The sequence below is a fragment of the Lissotriton vulgaris genome, chromosome 8 (genome assembly GCF_964263255.1).
Source record: "Lissotriton vulgaris chromosome 8, aLisVul1.2, whole genome shotgun sequence".
Lineage (NCBI taxonomy): Eukaryota > Metazoa > Chordata > Amphibia > Caudata > Salamandridae > Lissotriton > Lissotriton vulgaris.
The window spans coordinates 89,437,782-89,455,137 of record NC_141696.1 but is presented as its reverse complement, the minus strand read 5'-3'; the positions used below and the strand labels follow the sequence as shown (position 1 = coordinate 89,455,137).

Below are 17,356 nucleotides of genomic sequence, written 5' to 3'. Positions count from 1 at the left end.
AAGGGAATTATTCATCCACTCACAGGCACATTAAGACACTCACACAACAACTGAGAGACTAAATCAGACACTCATACACCCATTCAAAGACCCACTCAGACACTCTTGCCTTTACTCACAGACTCTCTCTGACACTCACACTGTCACTCAAGGACCCACTCAGACTCTCACACACCTACTCACAGACCCAATCAGAGACTCATGACTCACTTACTGATCCACTTAGGCACTCATGCAAACACTCACAAACCCACTCAGACATTTACACACCCAATCATAAACCCACTGGGAGACTTACGCACTAACTTACTCACCCACTCAGACACTCACACATCCCCACTCAGAGACTTATGCACTAACTCTCAGACCCAAACAGACACTGACTCATCCACTCACGTACCCAAACACTCACACACCCACTCTATGACTTATACAGCCACTCACATAAACACTGTCAAAAATTACAGTTAGGAAATAAAATTGAAAAAAAACCTTAAAAATTCACTAAAAACATAAAGGTTACAGGGACATTAAAATTAGGAAATAGAATTAAAAAGTCTGCAAAATTCACTGAAAAAAACTAAGATTATTGTGGTTTTATGGATCTATGAGTGGGTGTGTGAGTGGCTGTATAGGTCTGTGGGTGTGTGTGTGAGTAGCTGTATGGGTTGGTAACTGGGTGTGTGAGTGGCTGTATGGGTCTGTGAGTGGGCGCTTAGGTGCTTAGTAGCTGTGTAGCTGTGTGACTGGTTTTGTGAGTGGCTGTGAAGAACCTAAGAGAACCTCACCTTCCCCTTAGGGCAAAAATGGTAGTTTCTTGAGATAAGCATTACCATAACTGATAAATTTCTATTGTTTTGTGTAGGCAAAACATCAACCAAGCTATGATGCCCCTGCAACTTTTGTTTGTTTCAGTGAATTTAATTGTTTTAACGTAAAGTAATATATAAATACCATACTTTAATAGAACCACTTTCGGTTGTCCACAGCCATAGTTAACTGGAGGATCTAGCCTGTGGCCATGCCATATGGCCAACTGCCTTGCATTCACCCAACTCCACCTCCTCCCATGAACTATTTAAATAAAATCAGGATCTGCCAATGGCAGGCAGGTGCCTTATCACATATTTCCATTAACTGAGCCAGTTGAGGCAACAGAAAAACCGATTGATGTATTTAGTAATATGGCTCTCTCACATGCCAGACTCCTTATATTAGGGGATCTTAACTTATGGGCTAACAGGACCATGGGCCCAGGGTACAATAATCTCCTACAAGCATGTATGGACCTGTCTCGTCCACAATGGTTGGTATAATCTACACATACGGGGGCATATTTTGGACCTGATTTTTGCTAGGGAAGACTCACTGGAAGTGGTGAATGTTCTACCAGTCGTCTGGTCCGATCATCATCTGATTACATTTGATGTATTTAACATCAAGCAGAAAGACCCTTCTACAAAAGAAACAAGATGCTTTCTTAGCAGGGACTAGAAACGTCTTCTGAGGAAAGCCAGTGCTTACCCAGTATTCCACCTTGAAAGCTTCTTTGATCCTCGGAAACAGGCGGACGATAACTATGCCACCTTCTGCTCTCACATTAGGGACCAACTTGACCAGCTTGCCCCTCGAAAGATGGTCAAAAAGTAGACAAAACCTCAGCGCCCTGGTATAATGTTGATTTGCAAAAGCTAAAACTTGGCTGTAGACAAGCAGAACGAAGGTGGAGGAAGGGGTATTCTGATACTGATACAGCTATCTGGAAAGAGAAAATCTTAGTTATAAGCAAAATATTGCCTCTACTAAAGCTGAGATTTTTGCAGACATAATCCTGAGGGCCCCTTATAGTTCCAAGAGCGTTTTTAATATAATGAATGATATTGCTAGCCCCGCTTGCACTAAAAATAAGGTTCTCCCCATGCAGTAACTCTGCTATAGCCTGGATGCCTTTTTTGATAATAAAATCTGCAAAAATGATTGAAGGACTAGAAGGGGATAACACAGTTGATGGGGCTATTGGCCCCCCACAGCAGAGGCAGGAGGACTGGAGGGTGATAAGGAAAGACTCGGTTCAGAAGCCTCTTCTAGATCACTGACATTTCTTCCGTGCAGGTTTTTGATCAAACAGCTCTGGGGTTTCCTCTGGTTCATCATTGGACCCTCTTCCCCACAGTGTCTGGAAAGCGGTAGGTTTTGAACAGTTTCCTTTGTTAAGGCAGCTATGTAATCAATCCTTGTGTAGCGGGGTGGTCCCCTACTGCTGGAAGCAAGCGGTTGTTTCTCCCTTATTGAAAAAATCTACGCTTGACCCAGCCTGCCTCACGAACTACAGGCCTATCTCACTCCTTCCATATCCGGTGAAGATCATTGAGTGCCTAGTTAGCAGGGCACTCTCCCAGTTCCTGGAGGCAAATGATATACTGGATGATTTACAATTCGGCTTCTGCCTGGGCCATGGGACGGAGACTGCCCTGTTGACTGTGTTGGACGATCTTCGTTTGCATGCAGACAAGGGTCAACATGCCATTTTGATCCTGTTAGACCTGTCTGCTGCATTCAACACAGTCAAAATCACAAGGTTCTCCTGGAATGATTGGAAGGAATGGGGGTAGTTGGCCTGGCACAGAAATGACTCCATTCCTATCTGTCTGACAGATGTCAGGCGGTGGCTCTTCCTTCTTTTCAGTCCAAGTTTACCAAGATCCACCATGGTGTGCTGCAGGGCTCTGCAATCATCCCTATTCCATTTAATGCCTATATGCGTCCCCTCATTAAATCTCACGGCATAGGCCTGATAAACTACGCAGATGATACCCAGTTGATTCTTTCTCTGGAGGGAGAAGTCATCCACACTGGAGAATTTCCATGCTTGCTTGCAGAATGTGGTTCACTGGCTGAGGAACAACTTTCTGCAATTTATTGCAGATAAAACAGAGATTCCCTGTATTGAGGGGGGGAGAGTGCCCTACCCCCTCCCATCCAACTTCTGGCCTATCCCTGCTAATCCTCTGTTGGTACCATCTAAGTCGGATCGCAATCTTGGAATCTGTTTTAATGAGAAGCTAACCTTGGAAACTCAAGTTAATAAGACTGTGGGGAGTTGCTTTTCCCTTATCAGGTCCCTTTGGAAAGTCCCCCCCCTGCTCCCTGCAAATTCACACTCTTTGGTAGTAAGGAGTGTGATTATGAGCAGGCTGGACTATTGCAACTCCTTTCTGCTTGAGTCTCCTTAGTATTTAATTGGGAGACTACAGCGAATCCAGAATACGACTGCCAAGTTGGCTTTGATGCGCCCTCGCCAATAATCCTCCTCTCAGGCCCTTGCAGAGCTGCACTGGCTCCCTATTTTGCAGAGGATTCACTTCAAATCCCTCTGTGTCGTGTTCAAGGGACTGCACGGTTAGGGACCTATACCATTGCAGAACAAATTTAGCTGGTATGTCCCCACCCATTGTCTTCGGTCCTCCTCCGCTAATTGGGTGAAAGCACCTTTGGTCAGAAGAGCTAAAATGGGGGGGCAAGCTTTCAGTGTTGCTGCTGCTAGACTCTGGAACAAACTGCCCATGGAGTTGCGGCAGATGAAAGATCTTTTGCAGTTCCGAAAGAAAATAAAAACCTTCATCTATCCCAGAGTTTAATGCCCACTTGTCTCTGTTATAGATGTCTTTTCTGTCTCTTTAGCTCCAGGATACCCGATGGATTGCAGTGCGATATATAAGTACACATTACATTACATTACATTTACCAGCAAAATCACAGCCGTTTAAAAAAGAGTAAGTGGTACAATCCATTTGGTAGGGTATACTATAGTGTTTCTGTTTCTGAGCATTGTATATAACATACCATTTTATTGCTACTCAATTTATTGACCTTGGATTGATGAAAGGCTAAAGTGATCCTGCCAGGATCTGAACTTTAAATGCTCAGGTCACACTTCTGCGTTGGAGTGCTTGGCTCACTGAGCTATCTCGCTTGAATAAGATGAAGAGCGATATATTTTGTATAATTTTATATTCAGTGTTGTGATTTAGCTTATTGATCGGTTGTGTTGCTGGTCCTGTGTGTGACAACAGGAACTTTGACTTACATCGTCTCAAATGTTTTCATTATGACTTTGTGTGATCTCCTCTAATCTAGCAGCATGCATCTCCCATCTTGGCTTTCTGCCTCCAACATTATCCGTTACCTGAGGAAAGAACTTTAGTTCCTGTACCTGGTTAGTTGACTGTAATGAGGTCACATGACAAAAGGAACATAACAACTTCTGCCAGGAGAGTTAAGTAAATGACAGAGATGACAGCTATTTGGGGAGAGATTGGGGGAGAGGTGAACAGTGGAAATGAGACTGAAACATACAGATGAGAGTGGTGCTAAGAGACAGAGAGACACACAAGGAGAAGAGAGAAAGAGATGAGAAATGGAATGAAAAAACTGAAAAAGGAGAAAGGGTAAGAGAAGAAGAAAATGAGGTCAAGGTGGAGAAACATATATAGGAATGGAGAAAATATGTTTTAAATGTGACAAATGAAATAGATGTAAGAAAGGGAGGAGTAAATAAAAGGGGGAGAGAAGAGAGAGAGGTTGAGGGAATGTTCACAATCATCTTTGAACACGGTGTCATCTCATGGCACAAACATGTGTTGCACCTCCTGGTGCAAGACACCACTATCTATGCTCATCACGTAGACTGTAGTCTGTTTCAGCATGTCCTGGGTTGAAAGAAGAGTCTGAACCCCTGTTGTTGGGACTACAAATTCCAGCATGCAATGCTTTGTTGTCACATGCAAGGCCTATATCAGCCATCGCGTTTGGATGAAAAAGCCATGTCAGGTAAGGAGAAACCCTCAAGCAGCCAATTTAAGTGGAATAGAAGCACTCTTTTCAAGGCAAAAAAAAAAGTCTATCCAATCAAATCATGGAAACTTGACTCCCAACATGTGGGTAGAGCCAAATTCTCTTTCCTGGCGATTCTCAGATAAATGCCAGGCAACAGCTACGCTGATAAGCCAGACCATAAAAGGCACTGGTTTTGCATGGAAAATAATTTGATTTATACATGTTACATTTTGGGCCCTTTCCAGTCATGGGGGCTTGGCTCACCCACACATGTGTCATAGTGGTTTTATTGGGAGACATGTGGGAATGCTGGGTCAGTGTTTGGAAGTTTGTGGATCTTTACAGATTCTAAAATGATCCCTTACTGAAAGTTGATGAAAATGTTTATCTTTAGCCAAAGTTGGGTAAAAAAAACATTTTTTGAGCCATGCAAGTCATGACATCGTGGACTCCCCTGGTTGTATAGTTTTTAGAAATGTCTAGGTTTGAAAGGCTTCTCTGGCTGGCAGCAAAGGGCAGGCTCAAAATCCACGGCTACCCACTGTAAAAAGAGGGTCATGTTTGAGTGGAATGGTTTGATCTGTCCATGTTGCAGTTTGGGCCCCTTACTTGTCCTAGGTTCTAGGCCCACCCACACAACTGCAGTACTGTATTTAGCGGAACAAAGAATGATAGAATATTCATTATTGCCAATTGAATTTCTCTGCACTTATGACTTTAAAATGTAAGCAAGTGTGCAAGTAAGAAAACATTTACCAAAATGCTCACTGAACACATGATTCTTAGTATTAGTACCTACAAATTCATGGGTGTACTAACAACCACTGTTCCTACACTCAGGGCCTCAGTCACAAGAGGCCTGCGATGCCAGAGCAACACTTTTTATAATGCTCTAGTGGTGCAGGGGTCGCAGCCATACCTTTGCGGTGACGCAAAGCCACATGGCTTGGCTTTGCGTGGAATCATAGCTATGAATTAAAGGAAAGTAGCGTAAACCACTGTATTGCCCTACTCCACTTCAAGTCGGCACATCCACCTCAGCGCCCATGGCTTTTAACACATTCCCAGATTCACAAGGACCTCTAAACCTGGGATTACGTCAAAACATTGCTCCTCCCAATGGGAGGTGTATTGAGGAGTAATAACGTTATTTCTCCTCGTCTTTTCCTCTTTCAAAATGTGCTGCATTTTGCCTCACACACAGAATGTTCACAGGAATATGCCATATTTTGTTAATACTGCACGATCCTGCCCTTTCGTTTTGATGCAGGGCAGTGCAGCAAGGAAACTTGCAGTGCTGCCCTACTCCAAAAAGTATTAAATGAGGCCCTCAGATTCTCATGTACATTTCAGAAGTACTTGCTGCCCCTCATACCCATTGTTTACTATTTACATTTTATCATGTGTATTGCAGTATAAACTTTACAAAATGAAAAATAATTGTAAGGTGCAGCTCATTTGTTGGCTCTGTGTATCATATGTTTTGGAGAACCTGCAAAGCCAATTTATATTCACAACCGTAAGGGTCTATCATACAAAACAGAATAATGCTTTTGTGAATAGGCCATCATAACAAGAAGTAACACATGAAAATGTTGTTCAGATTTCTGTTTTTTCCTACTCATTTGCTTTATTTTTTATTTCAGCCATGAGTTTTTGTTTGGAAAACCCTCGAGGGAACTATACAAATTACCCCTTGCTGAATTCAAAATGTGTCTACTTTTCAAAAATGTATAGCTTTTCAGGATCACCCCCGGATTCACGCAAAATTAGGAAAATTGACAACCTCTGAATAATGCCCAAACTTTGGTATGGTAAAAATATTTTTTAATGCAGCTCTGGTTGTTCCTGCTAGTTGGGATGATCTTAGCACAGAACATATTTCATTGATATTATGTTTAGAAACAAAAAGTAAACATTCACTCTCATGCATAGCACATCTTTACCATTAACATTCTTTTTAATAAATCCGTAATACTGGGGGCTATTTTCTCATTTCCTTCAATGGGAATATAAAAAGCTAAGCTATTTTCAGAGAGGATGTTGGAGAAAAAAGCCCCAAAAATTGCCATCATTACCTTATATTGAAAAAAAAAATGATGAAGTGGTAGGCACCTGGGGCCAGATGTAGGTAATCCCAGATTACCGATTCTTAAATACTGAATCATACCGATTCGGTATTTAATAACTGGCAATCGGGATTTAGGTAAATTTACCGATTTCATTACCGAATCGGCATGATTCGGTAATTACCGAATCGGTATTTACCGATTCGGTAATTGACATTCCTTCCTATGGGCCTGGAGGCCCATAGGAATGAATGTCAATTACCGAATCGGTAAATACCGAATCAGTAATTGGGGGAAACATTGAAGGGTGACAGGGTGTCACTTTGACACCCAGTTGCACCCCTCAATTGTGCATGGGTGCACATGTTGCAGACATACATGCCCTGAGGGCATGTATGTCTGCAACATGGCACTGTTTAAAAAGCAAAAAAAATGCTTTTTAAAGGGTTTTCATTATTTACCACCAACTTCTAGTTGGTGGTAAATAACGAATTCTTAAACCCCTGTAGCATTGATTGCAGTGCTACCTACATGTCAAAATACAGAATCGGTAATTTTACCGATTCGGTATTTTACAGAATCGGTAAAATTACCGATTCAGTAAAATTACCGATTCTGTATTTTAACATGCCCCTACATCTCCATCTTCATATGCCGGTCGGTAACGGCCGAAATCAGCCGTTACCGACCGGTATTTGCCTTCCTACATTATTATTATTATTGGAGATTTATTAAGCGCCTGGTTACGCCACTGGCGTGTCCCCGCGCTATGGCAAGTGGAGTAACTGTCCCCCCTCCTCCCAACCAAGCTACCTACTGAAACAGATAAGTTTTAAGTTTTTTCCTAAACTGGGTTTCGGAAGATTCAAGCCGAAGTTCCAGTGGCAGATTATTCCAACATTTGGGGGCAAGGTATCTGAAGGACCTGCCTCCCATGCGAGCTTTCGAAATTCTGGGTACTTTTAGCAGCCCGGTCTGTGAGGACCGAAGGCTGACATCTGACCCAATGTACCTTAAATGGTAAAAGAAAAAAACAATTGGGGTGTGAAAGCCTCAGCAACTAATGTGTTAAAGATGATAGCAGAAAATACATTTATTGATTGTATGGAATGGAACATATATTCTGCGTGTGTTCATGGGATTTTAGTAGGGTGCCCATATTCAACTATTGATAGTTGCTTAAGAGGATACTGAGATCCTTAATTGTAGGCAGATGTAGCTCGGTGGTCTGAAAGGTAGCACGGGTAAAAATATGGGGGGATCTTTAACACAGCAGTATTCATCAGCAGCACAACACATTTGAAAAAGTTTGGCATTCAGTCACTTTATGATTGGCAAGATGTTCAAAAGATTTGGGTCACGTGCATCACTTCTTCCACTAGTATGGGATGTGTTTGCCTTGTCGATGACAAGTAAATGTGGATTCAGTGGGTCTCAGGCTCTTGAAATATCTTCATTTTCCTCCTTGCCTTTCAGAATAGCATCTGGAGTAGCTTGACCCTGATTTGTTTAGTTCTTAGTCCATAAATGATTGGGTTTATAAAAGGAGGAACTAGAGGATACATATTGGCCACAATAATATGAAGCGCTGGAGCAATTGCATGACCAAACCTGTGTGTCAAGAAGGAGAATACGGATGTTGTGTAAAATACCAGGATGATACAAAAATGAGGAGCACATGTGCTAAACGCTTTGAGGCCAGCCTTCGTGGTTGAGTGGCTGGAAACAACCTTCAGGATCAATGTATAGGAAATAACAACACATATACAATCTAATCCACCTGTTACTAGTGCTACACTCAAACTATATGCTCTAAGTACTGAGGTGTCCCTGCAGGCCTTCTTTACTATAGCCATGAACTCGCAGTATGTGTGATGAATCAAGTTTGCCTGACAGTAGGGCAATTGCTTCATGACCACCAAGTGAGGAATAAAGAGGACTGTGGCTCTGATAAGAATACAGAGCCCTGCTGTGGAGATGACGGGACCTGTTAGGACGATGACATATCTCAAGGGGTTGCAGATGGCAACATAGCGATCAAAAGCCATGGCTACCAAGATTCCCGACTCCACAATTGAGAAAGAATGCAAGAAAAACATCTGAGTCAGGCAGGAGTCCAGGTGAATTTCACCAGCATTGAACCAGAAGATGCATAGCATTTTAGGTACGATAGAGGTTGTTAAGATTATGTCAGTGATTGCCAGCAGAGAAAGAAAATAATACATGGGCTCGTGAAATCCTGAGTATGCTTGTAGGACATAGAGAAGGATAGAATTTCCCAGAAGAGCTAGAAGATATATACAGCAAAAAGGAATAGAGATCCATATCTGTTGTGTTTCCAGCCCAGGAATTCCAGTCAGGATGAATGTGGAATATAGTACCTTGCTTTCATTGGTTGTCATTAGTGGTTCTCAGATGATCACACTAGTATTACGAAGGATCCTCTTTCCTGTTAGGAAAAAGTGCATATAATTAGTTGTATTATCCAGTTTAAACTCCATTGTTTGCAAATACAGGAAATCAGAGTTAAAAAAATATGTACACCATCAAGGTATTTATATGGTATCGAAAATCATTTACAAAACCAATAAAGTTAATCTAATGAATTATCTCTGAACAAAAAAGCAGAGCCTGGGGTCTCAAGGACAACATTTCCATTTCAGAAATTCTCAATTGTGATTAGCAACGATTTGCAGTTTGGATTTTTTTAAAACACTTTGTTTATTGGCATTTTGGGTTCAATAACACAACAGGTACAATAAATGATAAGCATTCCATTTACATTGCCGGGTACAACAGTACAGTGCAGGGAATGATTCTAAATATGCAGGACACAATACATGATATCAGGCAGAGGTATGGAGGGTGAATGTCTGACATAATATCGACAGACAGAATATCGACATGCAAAAATATCGGAGCAGAAATATCGACAGCAAAAATATCGGAATCCTATCTTCATTAAGGTAAGTACAAAAATATCGAAAAAATAATATCGTAGTACAAAAATATCGGAATCAAAAATATTGTTTTTTTAAATGTATTAATAATAATGTAAAAATATTAAAATACATATAATTTTACAACTATTAAATAAAAATATTAAAACAAAATTAAAACTAATACATATACATTTAAAATAAATAAAACACTTAATAATTTAAAGTAATTTTAATTTTTTCCATCTAATTTATTTGATTTAATGTGATAGTTTTTTTGTTTTTACCCTGTACGCCTGTACCCCAAAAACCCAAAACTGACCCTGAACCCTAAAAATATCCCTGTACCCCAAAAACCCAAAACTGACCCAGAACCCTAAAAATACCCTTTTACCCAAAAACTGAAAACTGACCCTGAACCCTAAAAATACCCCTTTACCCAAAAACTGAAAACTGACCCAGAACCCTAAAAATACCCCTTTACCCAAAAACTGAAAACTGACCCAGAACCCTAAAAATACCCCTTTACCCAAAAACTGAAAACTGACCCAGAACCCTAAAAATACCCCTTTACCCAAAAACTGAAAACTGACCCTGAACCCTAAAAATACCCCTTTACCCATGAACTGAAAACTGACCCTGAACCCTAAAAATACCCCTTTACCCAAAAACTGAAAACTGACCCAGAACCCTAAAAATACCCCTTTACCCAAAAACTGAAAACTGACCCTGAACCCTAAAAATACCCCTTTACCCAAAATTAATTAATATTATTTAATTACCAATTAATTATTAATTAACAATAAAGTAAATATATTATCACATTTGCTGTAATTAATTTAATTTAATAATTAATATTATTTTTCCCAATTAATTAATTAGGAATAACAATAAACTATATATAAAAAAATTACTATAATTAATGTCATTAAATAATTAATATTAATTAATTACCAACTAATTAATAAATATAAATATGTAAAAAATTATATTAATTAATTAACTAATTAATAGAAATTAATTACCAATTAATTATTAATTAAAATATGTACAAACATATATCAATTAATTAATTATTATTACATTACTTCCCACCCTATTCGCCTATAAACCCATAACCCGCTACAGAACATATTTATCAATTGATCAATTAATTAAAAATAATTAAAAATTATTTATCAATTAATTAATTAATAATTAATGAGGGAGACATAGTGGTCATTAATTTTAGAGATCAGAATGCCGTCCATTTTATACTTAACTGGCCTTCTGACCACAGTAGTAAATCTATTACCCCCCGTCCCCTAACATATTTTTATCCTCGCTCAGTGGTGTTCCCACCCAATCATCAATCACAGCGAGCTCCCCCCCCCCCCCCGTTATTGAGGCAAATGCTCTCAAACCCATATCGTCCACCTGTCTACAATAATGGCCCTATATTTAACGACAAGCAACCACCTATAGTTGTAGACCCGTATGGGTGGAATACTGTAGGCCCAAGGTATAACTCCCTAACACACAGGAGAATGGATCATCTCAAACCTTTTACACCCCTAGATACCACCAACAGGTTTGACGTGTTTAGTGGCCTGGAAGATTGTGACTGATGCCATCGAGCCACAGGGGAGGGGGGTAAGGAATTCTGTGGAGATACAGGGGGAGACACGGGTGCAGGCACGGGGGAAAAAGGTTCAACTGTTATTAACCCTCCCAATGGGTACAATGTTACTTGTAGCTCTGGGTGTAATACACGTAATTCTGGGCAGCTTCAATGTAACTCAGATACTCCTACCCCGGCTAATGGAAGTACAACTCCGACCCGACTATCTGAAGACCCCGTGCCAGGGGAAGTAATCCACATCCATACCCTACCCCCACCATCTATTGAGGCTGTTAGTTCAACAGAACGGGGGTATAAGATGGCGAGTTGGAATATTGCTGGGTGGAATAATAAGATAGATCGTCTAGGATGGTTAGAATTTATAACCCAATTTGACATCCTTTGTCTCCAGGAGACTTGGGCGGCCGAAGATGTCTATCTTGATGGGTATGTTGCCTATAACTGCCATGCTCAGCCATCCAACATGGGGAGAGCCAGTGGTGGGATGGTGATATTGCTCTCTGTGAGGTTACCGGTTCGAGTGAAAATCCACCAGACTGTTGGTCTGCACTCTCAGCTGTTGTGGTTACAACACAGGAATGGGCGAAATGTTTTAGTAATAAACCACTACAACAATGTCTTTAACCACTCAAAAACAGATATGGTTGATGAACTTGAAGCAGAGGTGGAAAGGCTATATGGGCGCAGTGATGTGTCTTTTGATATTTTGTGGGGCGGAGATTTCAACATTCACATGTGCCCATTTGCTGACGAAAGGGTGTGTGGGTATGGGGGTGAGGTAGGGGAAGATCAGACCCATTTTTTACATTCGGTTTATGGGGAATCTCTAAATACCCTTATGCTTAAAATGGATTTATGCATTATGTTACCTGGCGTAGACAGTGAGGGTAATTCGGTACCGACCTTTATTGGTAGGAATTGTGCCACCGTTATCGACTACCTCATTGTCTCCTCCAGTATTACAGCTTTGTGTTCCTTACCCGTAATAGTAGATCCAGCCCTAAGCGATCATAACTGTCTAACAATGTATCTCTCCTTGTGGGGGGGATAAAGTAAAGGCGTTACATGGTGCAGTGACAGATGTAGTTCCACATAGACCCAATGGCCCTAGAATTAAATGGGGTAGGCAAAATGAGGAACGTTTACTATGTACCATTGTGTCTGCTTGTATAGATGAGGTGGAATGCTGCCTCGAACCCGAAAAGGATAATGCTGATATTCTAGCTAGTTTCGACATCATTAATAAAAACATTGCACAAATCTTAACCGGGAGAAAATCAAAGGGCCCTAGGAATAACGGGGGATGGTTTAACAGGGAATGTACTAAATCCTTACAAAGACTTAAAGTTGCTCTTAAGGGTAAACCTAGGGATAAGGAAGCAGTCAAAACCCTTAGAAGGGAATACTCTATTCATTTGAGGGATAGGAAACAGGAACTAAGGGAAGAGGCCTGGAACAACCTGACTAAGGCAGTGGATCTTAAGGATGCCAAGCTTTTCTGGTCCACCTGTCAATAGTCCCTTCCTCCAAAATGAAGAAGCCCCGGTAATGTCTGCCCAGGTGTCTGAGGAACAATGGGTGGCTCATTTTACTAGTATTTTTAACCCTGAAGGACTAGATGTAGGGGGTGATAGGGAGACCGTGGCTTTTATCCCCCTACCTCTTAATATCACAGTCTCTGAGGTGGATGCCGCCATCCGGGTCAGCAAGGGGGGAAAGGCGCAGGGCCCTGATGGGGTACCCGTTGACCTTTATAAAGCCGAGGTTTCCATCTGGAGCCCATTGTTAACAAAGGTTTTTAATGCAGCTGCAATGATTGCGGCCCCACAGACTTGGGGGGAATCAATCATTATCCCGGTGTATAAAAAAGGGGAGAGGAGTGAGGCAAAAAACTATCGCCCGATTTCTCTCCTCACTGCTTCCCTAAAAATTATGAGTAGGGTATTACTGAGTCGTCTGGAGGAATGGGTAGAAGATAAAGGGATCCTTGCGGATTCTCAGTATGGATTCCGCAAGGGGTTAGGCACCATAGAATAGTGTATTAATTTAGACCTTATTATAGGCAAATATACACGGGCTAAACAAGGCTCGTTGTTTCTTTGCTTTGCCGACCTGACCAGTGCCTTCGACCTGGTCGACCATGGCCTTTTGTGGTCAACCTTGCTGGACATGGGTGCTCCACAGGATAATATCTATTTCTTGGCCCAACTTTATAGGAATCTGACGGCTAAGATACGCTACGGGCAATCGGGGGAGTGTACATCCAGTATTAAAGTAGGTTCTGGAATTAGGCAGGGATGCGTCCTTGCACCTCGTCTTTTCTCCCTTTTTATTAATGCAATTGAGTCGGAACTACGGACCATCAGTGCAGATGCACCGACTGCTGACGGCCTTTCCATCCCAATATTGCTTTACGCGGATGCCGCGGTTCTGCTCTCACAAACCCCTCTTGGGTTGCAAAAACTTATGAATACATTTGCAGATTTTATTAATGGGAGAAAATTAAAAATTAATAATTCAAAAACTTTTATAATGCCCTGTGGGAAGAAAATTAAAAACTTAAGGCCCTTTACAGTTATGAACCAAACTATAAAAGTGGTGGACAAATTCTGTTATTTGGGTATCACTTTTAACAGCGGGGGGATGTGGATACCTGAAATGATTAATGTAAGAGCCAAAATGGCCAAGTGTTCTTTTGGCATATTTAAGTTTGCATCCAAGTTAGGCTCAAGACGGATACCAGACATGTTGTACCTATACCACCACAAATGTGTTGCTCTGGCCCTATATGGCTCAGGAGTGTGGGGCCATTGTAATAACAACATGCTCCTGGTTGAGGAAAACAAATTTGTCAAAAAACTCCTGTGTTTACCATATTCTGCCTCAACAAAGCTGATCCATCAGGAGGTTGGTCTAGAACATCTATCTGACTTGATCAGATTAAGACCCCTGTTAGTATGGAGATCTATATGGATTAAGGAACAGACTGGTTTCACAAGAAAGATCATTTTAGATTGTCTTCACATGGACAAATGTTCCCGCATCCCTTGGCTTAACTATATTATTCGAACATTTAATGATGTTTTTAACCTTACTGTGCGTGATAACCCTTCTTGTGTTTTAGATATCCTGAAGAGTGAGCTTAAACATGAATTTTTGAGGGCTAGCATGGTCAAGCGTAATGCAGCTACTGCACAGTTCTCCACACATGTTTTTTATGACAGATATACTAAGGAAGAAATGGGGCTTTCAGGATACCTTAAATTGGTTACTATCCGATCCCACCAATATGTATTGACAAGATTACGGATGGGGATTGTCCATTTGCTTGTTGCGTATCCTGTAATGAAGACCTATACTACTGCCCTCTATCCGTGTGATGGGACCACAAAGCAAAGTACAGAGCATTTTTTATTGTTATGCCCTCTTTATCTTTACCTTCGAAAAATATATCTGAAACCGCTTTTCAAAAAATATAATGTATCCACTATTGTATCGGCCATGGGGCTTTTATTTTGACTTGATTCACAGGACATCTGTTTTTTTCTGCTGTATTTATTTTAAAATCGATATGCTTGAGGAATAGCATGCTTTTTTGATATGTGATTAACTTAAAATTTGCTGTACCCTCATGTTTTTACTTATGTATGTATGTACTTTTATGATTATTAATCAATGATCAAATAAAGTTTTTGAATCGTATTAATTAAAATATGTACAAACATATATCAATTAATTAATTATTATTAAATTACTTCCCACCCTATTCCCCTATAAACCCATAACCCGCTACAGAACATATTTATCAATTAATCAATTAATTAAAAATAATTAAAAATTATTTATCAATTAATTAATTAATAATTCCTACTAATTAATAATTAATTTAACATAATTAAATTACTTCCCACCCTATTCCCCTATAAACCCACAACCCGCTACAGTAGTAAAAGACAATATTTAATTAAATTACATTAAAAATAAATAATAAAACATAATAAATACAATATAATATACACAAAATGTATTTAAAAATTGATATTAGTAACATCAAAGTTATTAATTTCGATATTATTGACATCGATATTTACAACTTCGATATTACTGATATCATACCAATATCGATATTTAGACTGTCGATATTACTTACCTTCGATATTTTGTCCCATCGATATTTAAACTTCGATATTTTTGTATATCGATATTTAAAAATCAATATTTTGTCTGTGTACCATGGAGGGTATATAGAATATCACAGAGATTTTACCAGAGGGCGATCCCTCTAATATGTGGCCCTGCGGCCCCAGCATATAGCTAGTCTATGCCAGTGCAGCACGGTCTTCTGTGTCATTTGCAGCCACTCTTAGGAGGTAGTTGATGAGAGGTTCCCAAATATCACAGGGATTATGAGTGGGAAGGGAGCAGCTTAGCATATATATTGTTTTGTTCCTGACAATAAGTGAGGTCTGCTAGCCAATCCTTAAATTTAGGCACCCTGCCTCTCCCCATCTGCATGCGATTTTACGCTTGGCAATGAGGAGGCCCATGAAGCATTTAATACGACCTTTGTACCCAGGAAGGTATCCAAGGAGATCCATTTCTGGTGTAAGATCGAGCTGCCCACCAACCATATCTCCCAAGACTGCCCCCACCTCAGTCCAGCATTGCGCTATGGGCCTACATTCCCATGCAGCGTTTGAAAACCCCGTTCCCTCCTGTTTACAGCGGTCGCATTTGTCACTATCTCGCAATTGAAGTTTGTGCATTTTTACACGGGGTGCAGTACATACTGTGGAAAAATTTAAAATGTATGATCCTAAATCTGCTGTTGGCAGTGATAAATTCAGTTTGCTGACAGCAATATGCCCAGGCCTCCTGTGCGATTGGATGACCTAATTCTGCTTCCCACCCCTGTTTTGCTTTCAGGGTGTTATGTGTCCCCGTCCCTATGGTGGCTTTATATATAAGGGACACAGCATGTGGTGCCCCTTCATGCAACGTTTGGTGCGGTGGGAGCAGTTTGGGGGCTCCTCCGGGAATGCAGGTCTTACCGTCCTGTTGCAAGCGGATGTATAGGAATCGGTCCATAGTGGCGGGGTGACTGTCGCCAAAAATCTCTGCTACGCCTTTAAATTGCCCAGATTGATACATATCCCCCCCAAGTATTAATGCCAAGTTTGAGGAGCTTTCGCTTGCAGGTGCCTTCTTGTGTGACTGGTAGATTATACTGATCCCATAGGGGAAGCAGCGGGAATATAGCAGGATAATTTGGGACCGCTTGGCTATGGCACACCAAGCGTTATTAGTGCAGGGTGCGGTGAATTGTCTTCCCCCAGCTATTTTATCATCACCGTCCAGGGACCCTCTGAGGGTTATGAGGGCCATAAGCCCCTGTTCTACTGCTAAGTGCATCATGAAGGGCGGAGGCTCGAGCCAATAGGCGGCGAAGTGTGCCTGAGCGCTGAGATAGTAAAGTTCAGGATAGGGTGCTTCAAACCCGCCCTGAGTGAACAGCCGTGTGAGGGTGCTCCATTTAATCCGAGGCTGTTTCCTGCCCCATGCCAGGTGGATAAGCTGACTCTTCAGTCTTGTAAAGAAGGGGCGGCGAAGGGGATGTTTGTAAATAAATATAAAAATGTGGGCATGAAGACCATTTTCATTAAGGCTACCTGGCCAGTGAGGGAACGCGGAAGAGCTATCCATCCGGTAATCAAGTCTTCCACCTTGTTTAGGATCACTCCATAGTTCGCTCTCTAGAGTTCTTTTTTGGCTTTGGTTATGCCGATGCCCAGGTAACGGACCTCATCATCGCACCACTGCAGCAGGTAGTTCATTCGGAAAGGGGTGGTGCACCGAGTGAGCGGCATGACCTGAGACTTGCCCCAGTTTAT

The 17,356-nt window shown here is 41.1% G+C and overlaps 1 protein-coding gene across 1 annotated transcript; it reads right to left on the bottom strand.

The window, feature by feature from the left end:
• Positions 1 to 1,898: 1,898 nt before the first annotated feature.
• On the bottom strand, positions 1,899 to 9,307 carry LOC147693468 (olfactory receptor 52N4-like). Its single transcript, XM_086936004.1, has 2 exons — positions 8,388 to 9,307; positions 1,899 to 1,965 (listed from the first exon to the last, which is right to left on the bottom strand). The coding sequence occupies exons 1-2, from the start codon at positions 9,305 to 9,307 to the stop codon at positions 1,899 to 1,901; spliced, it is 987 nt and encodes a 328-aa protein (XP_086792130.1).
• Positions 9,308 to 17,356: the final 8,049 nt, after the last annotated feature.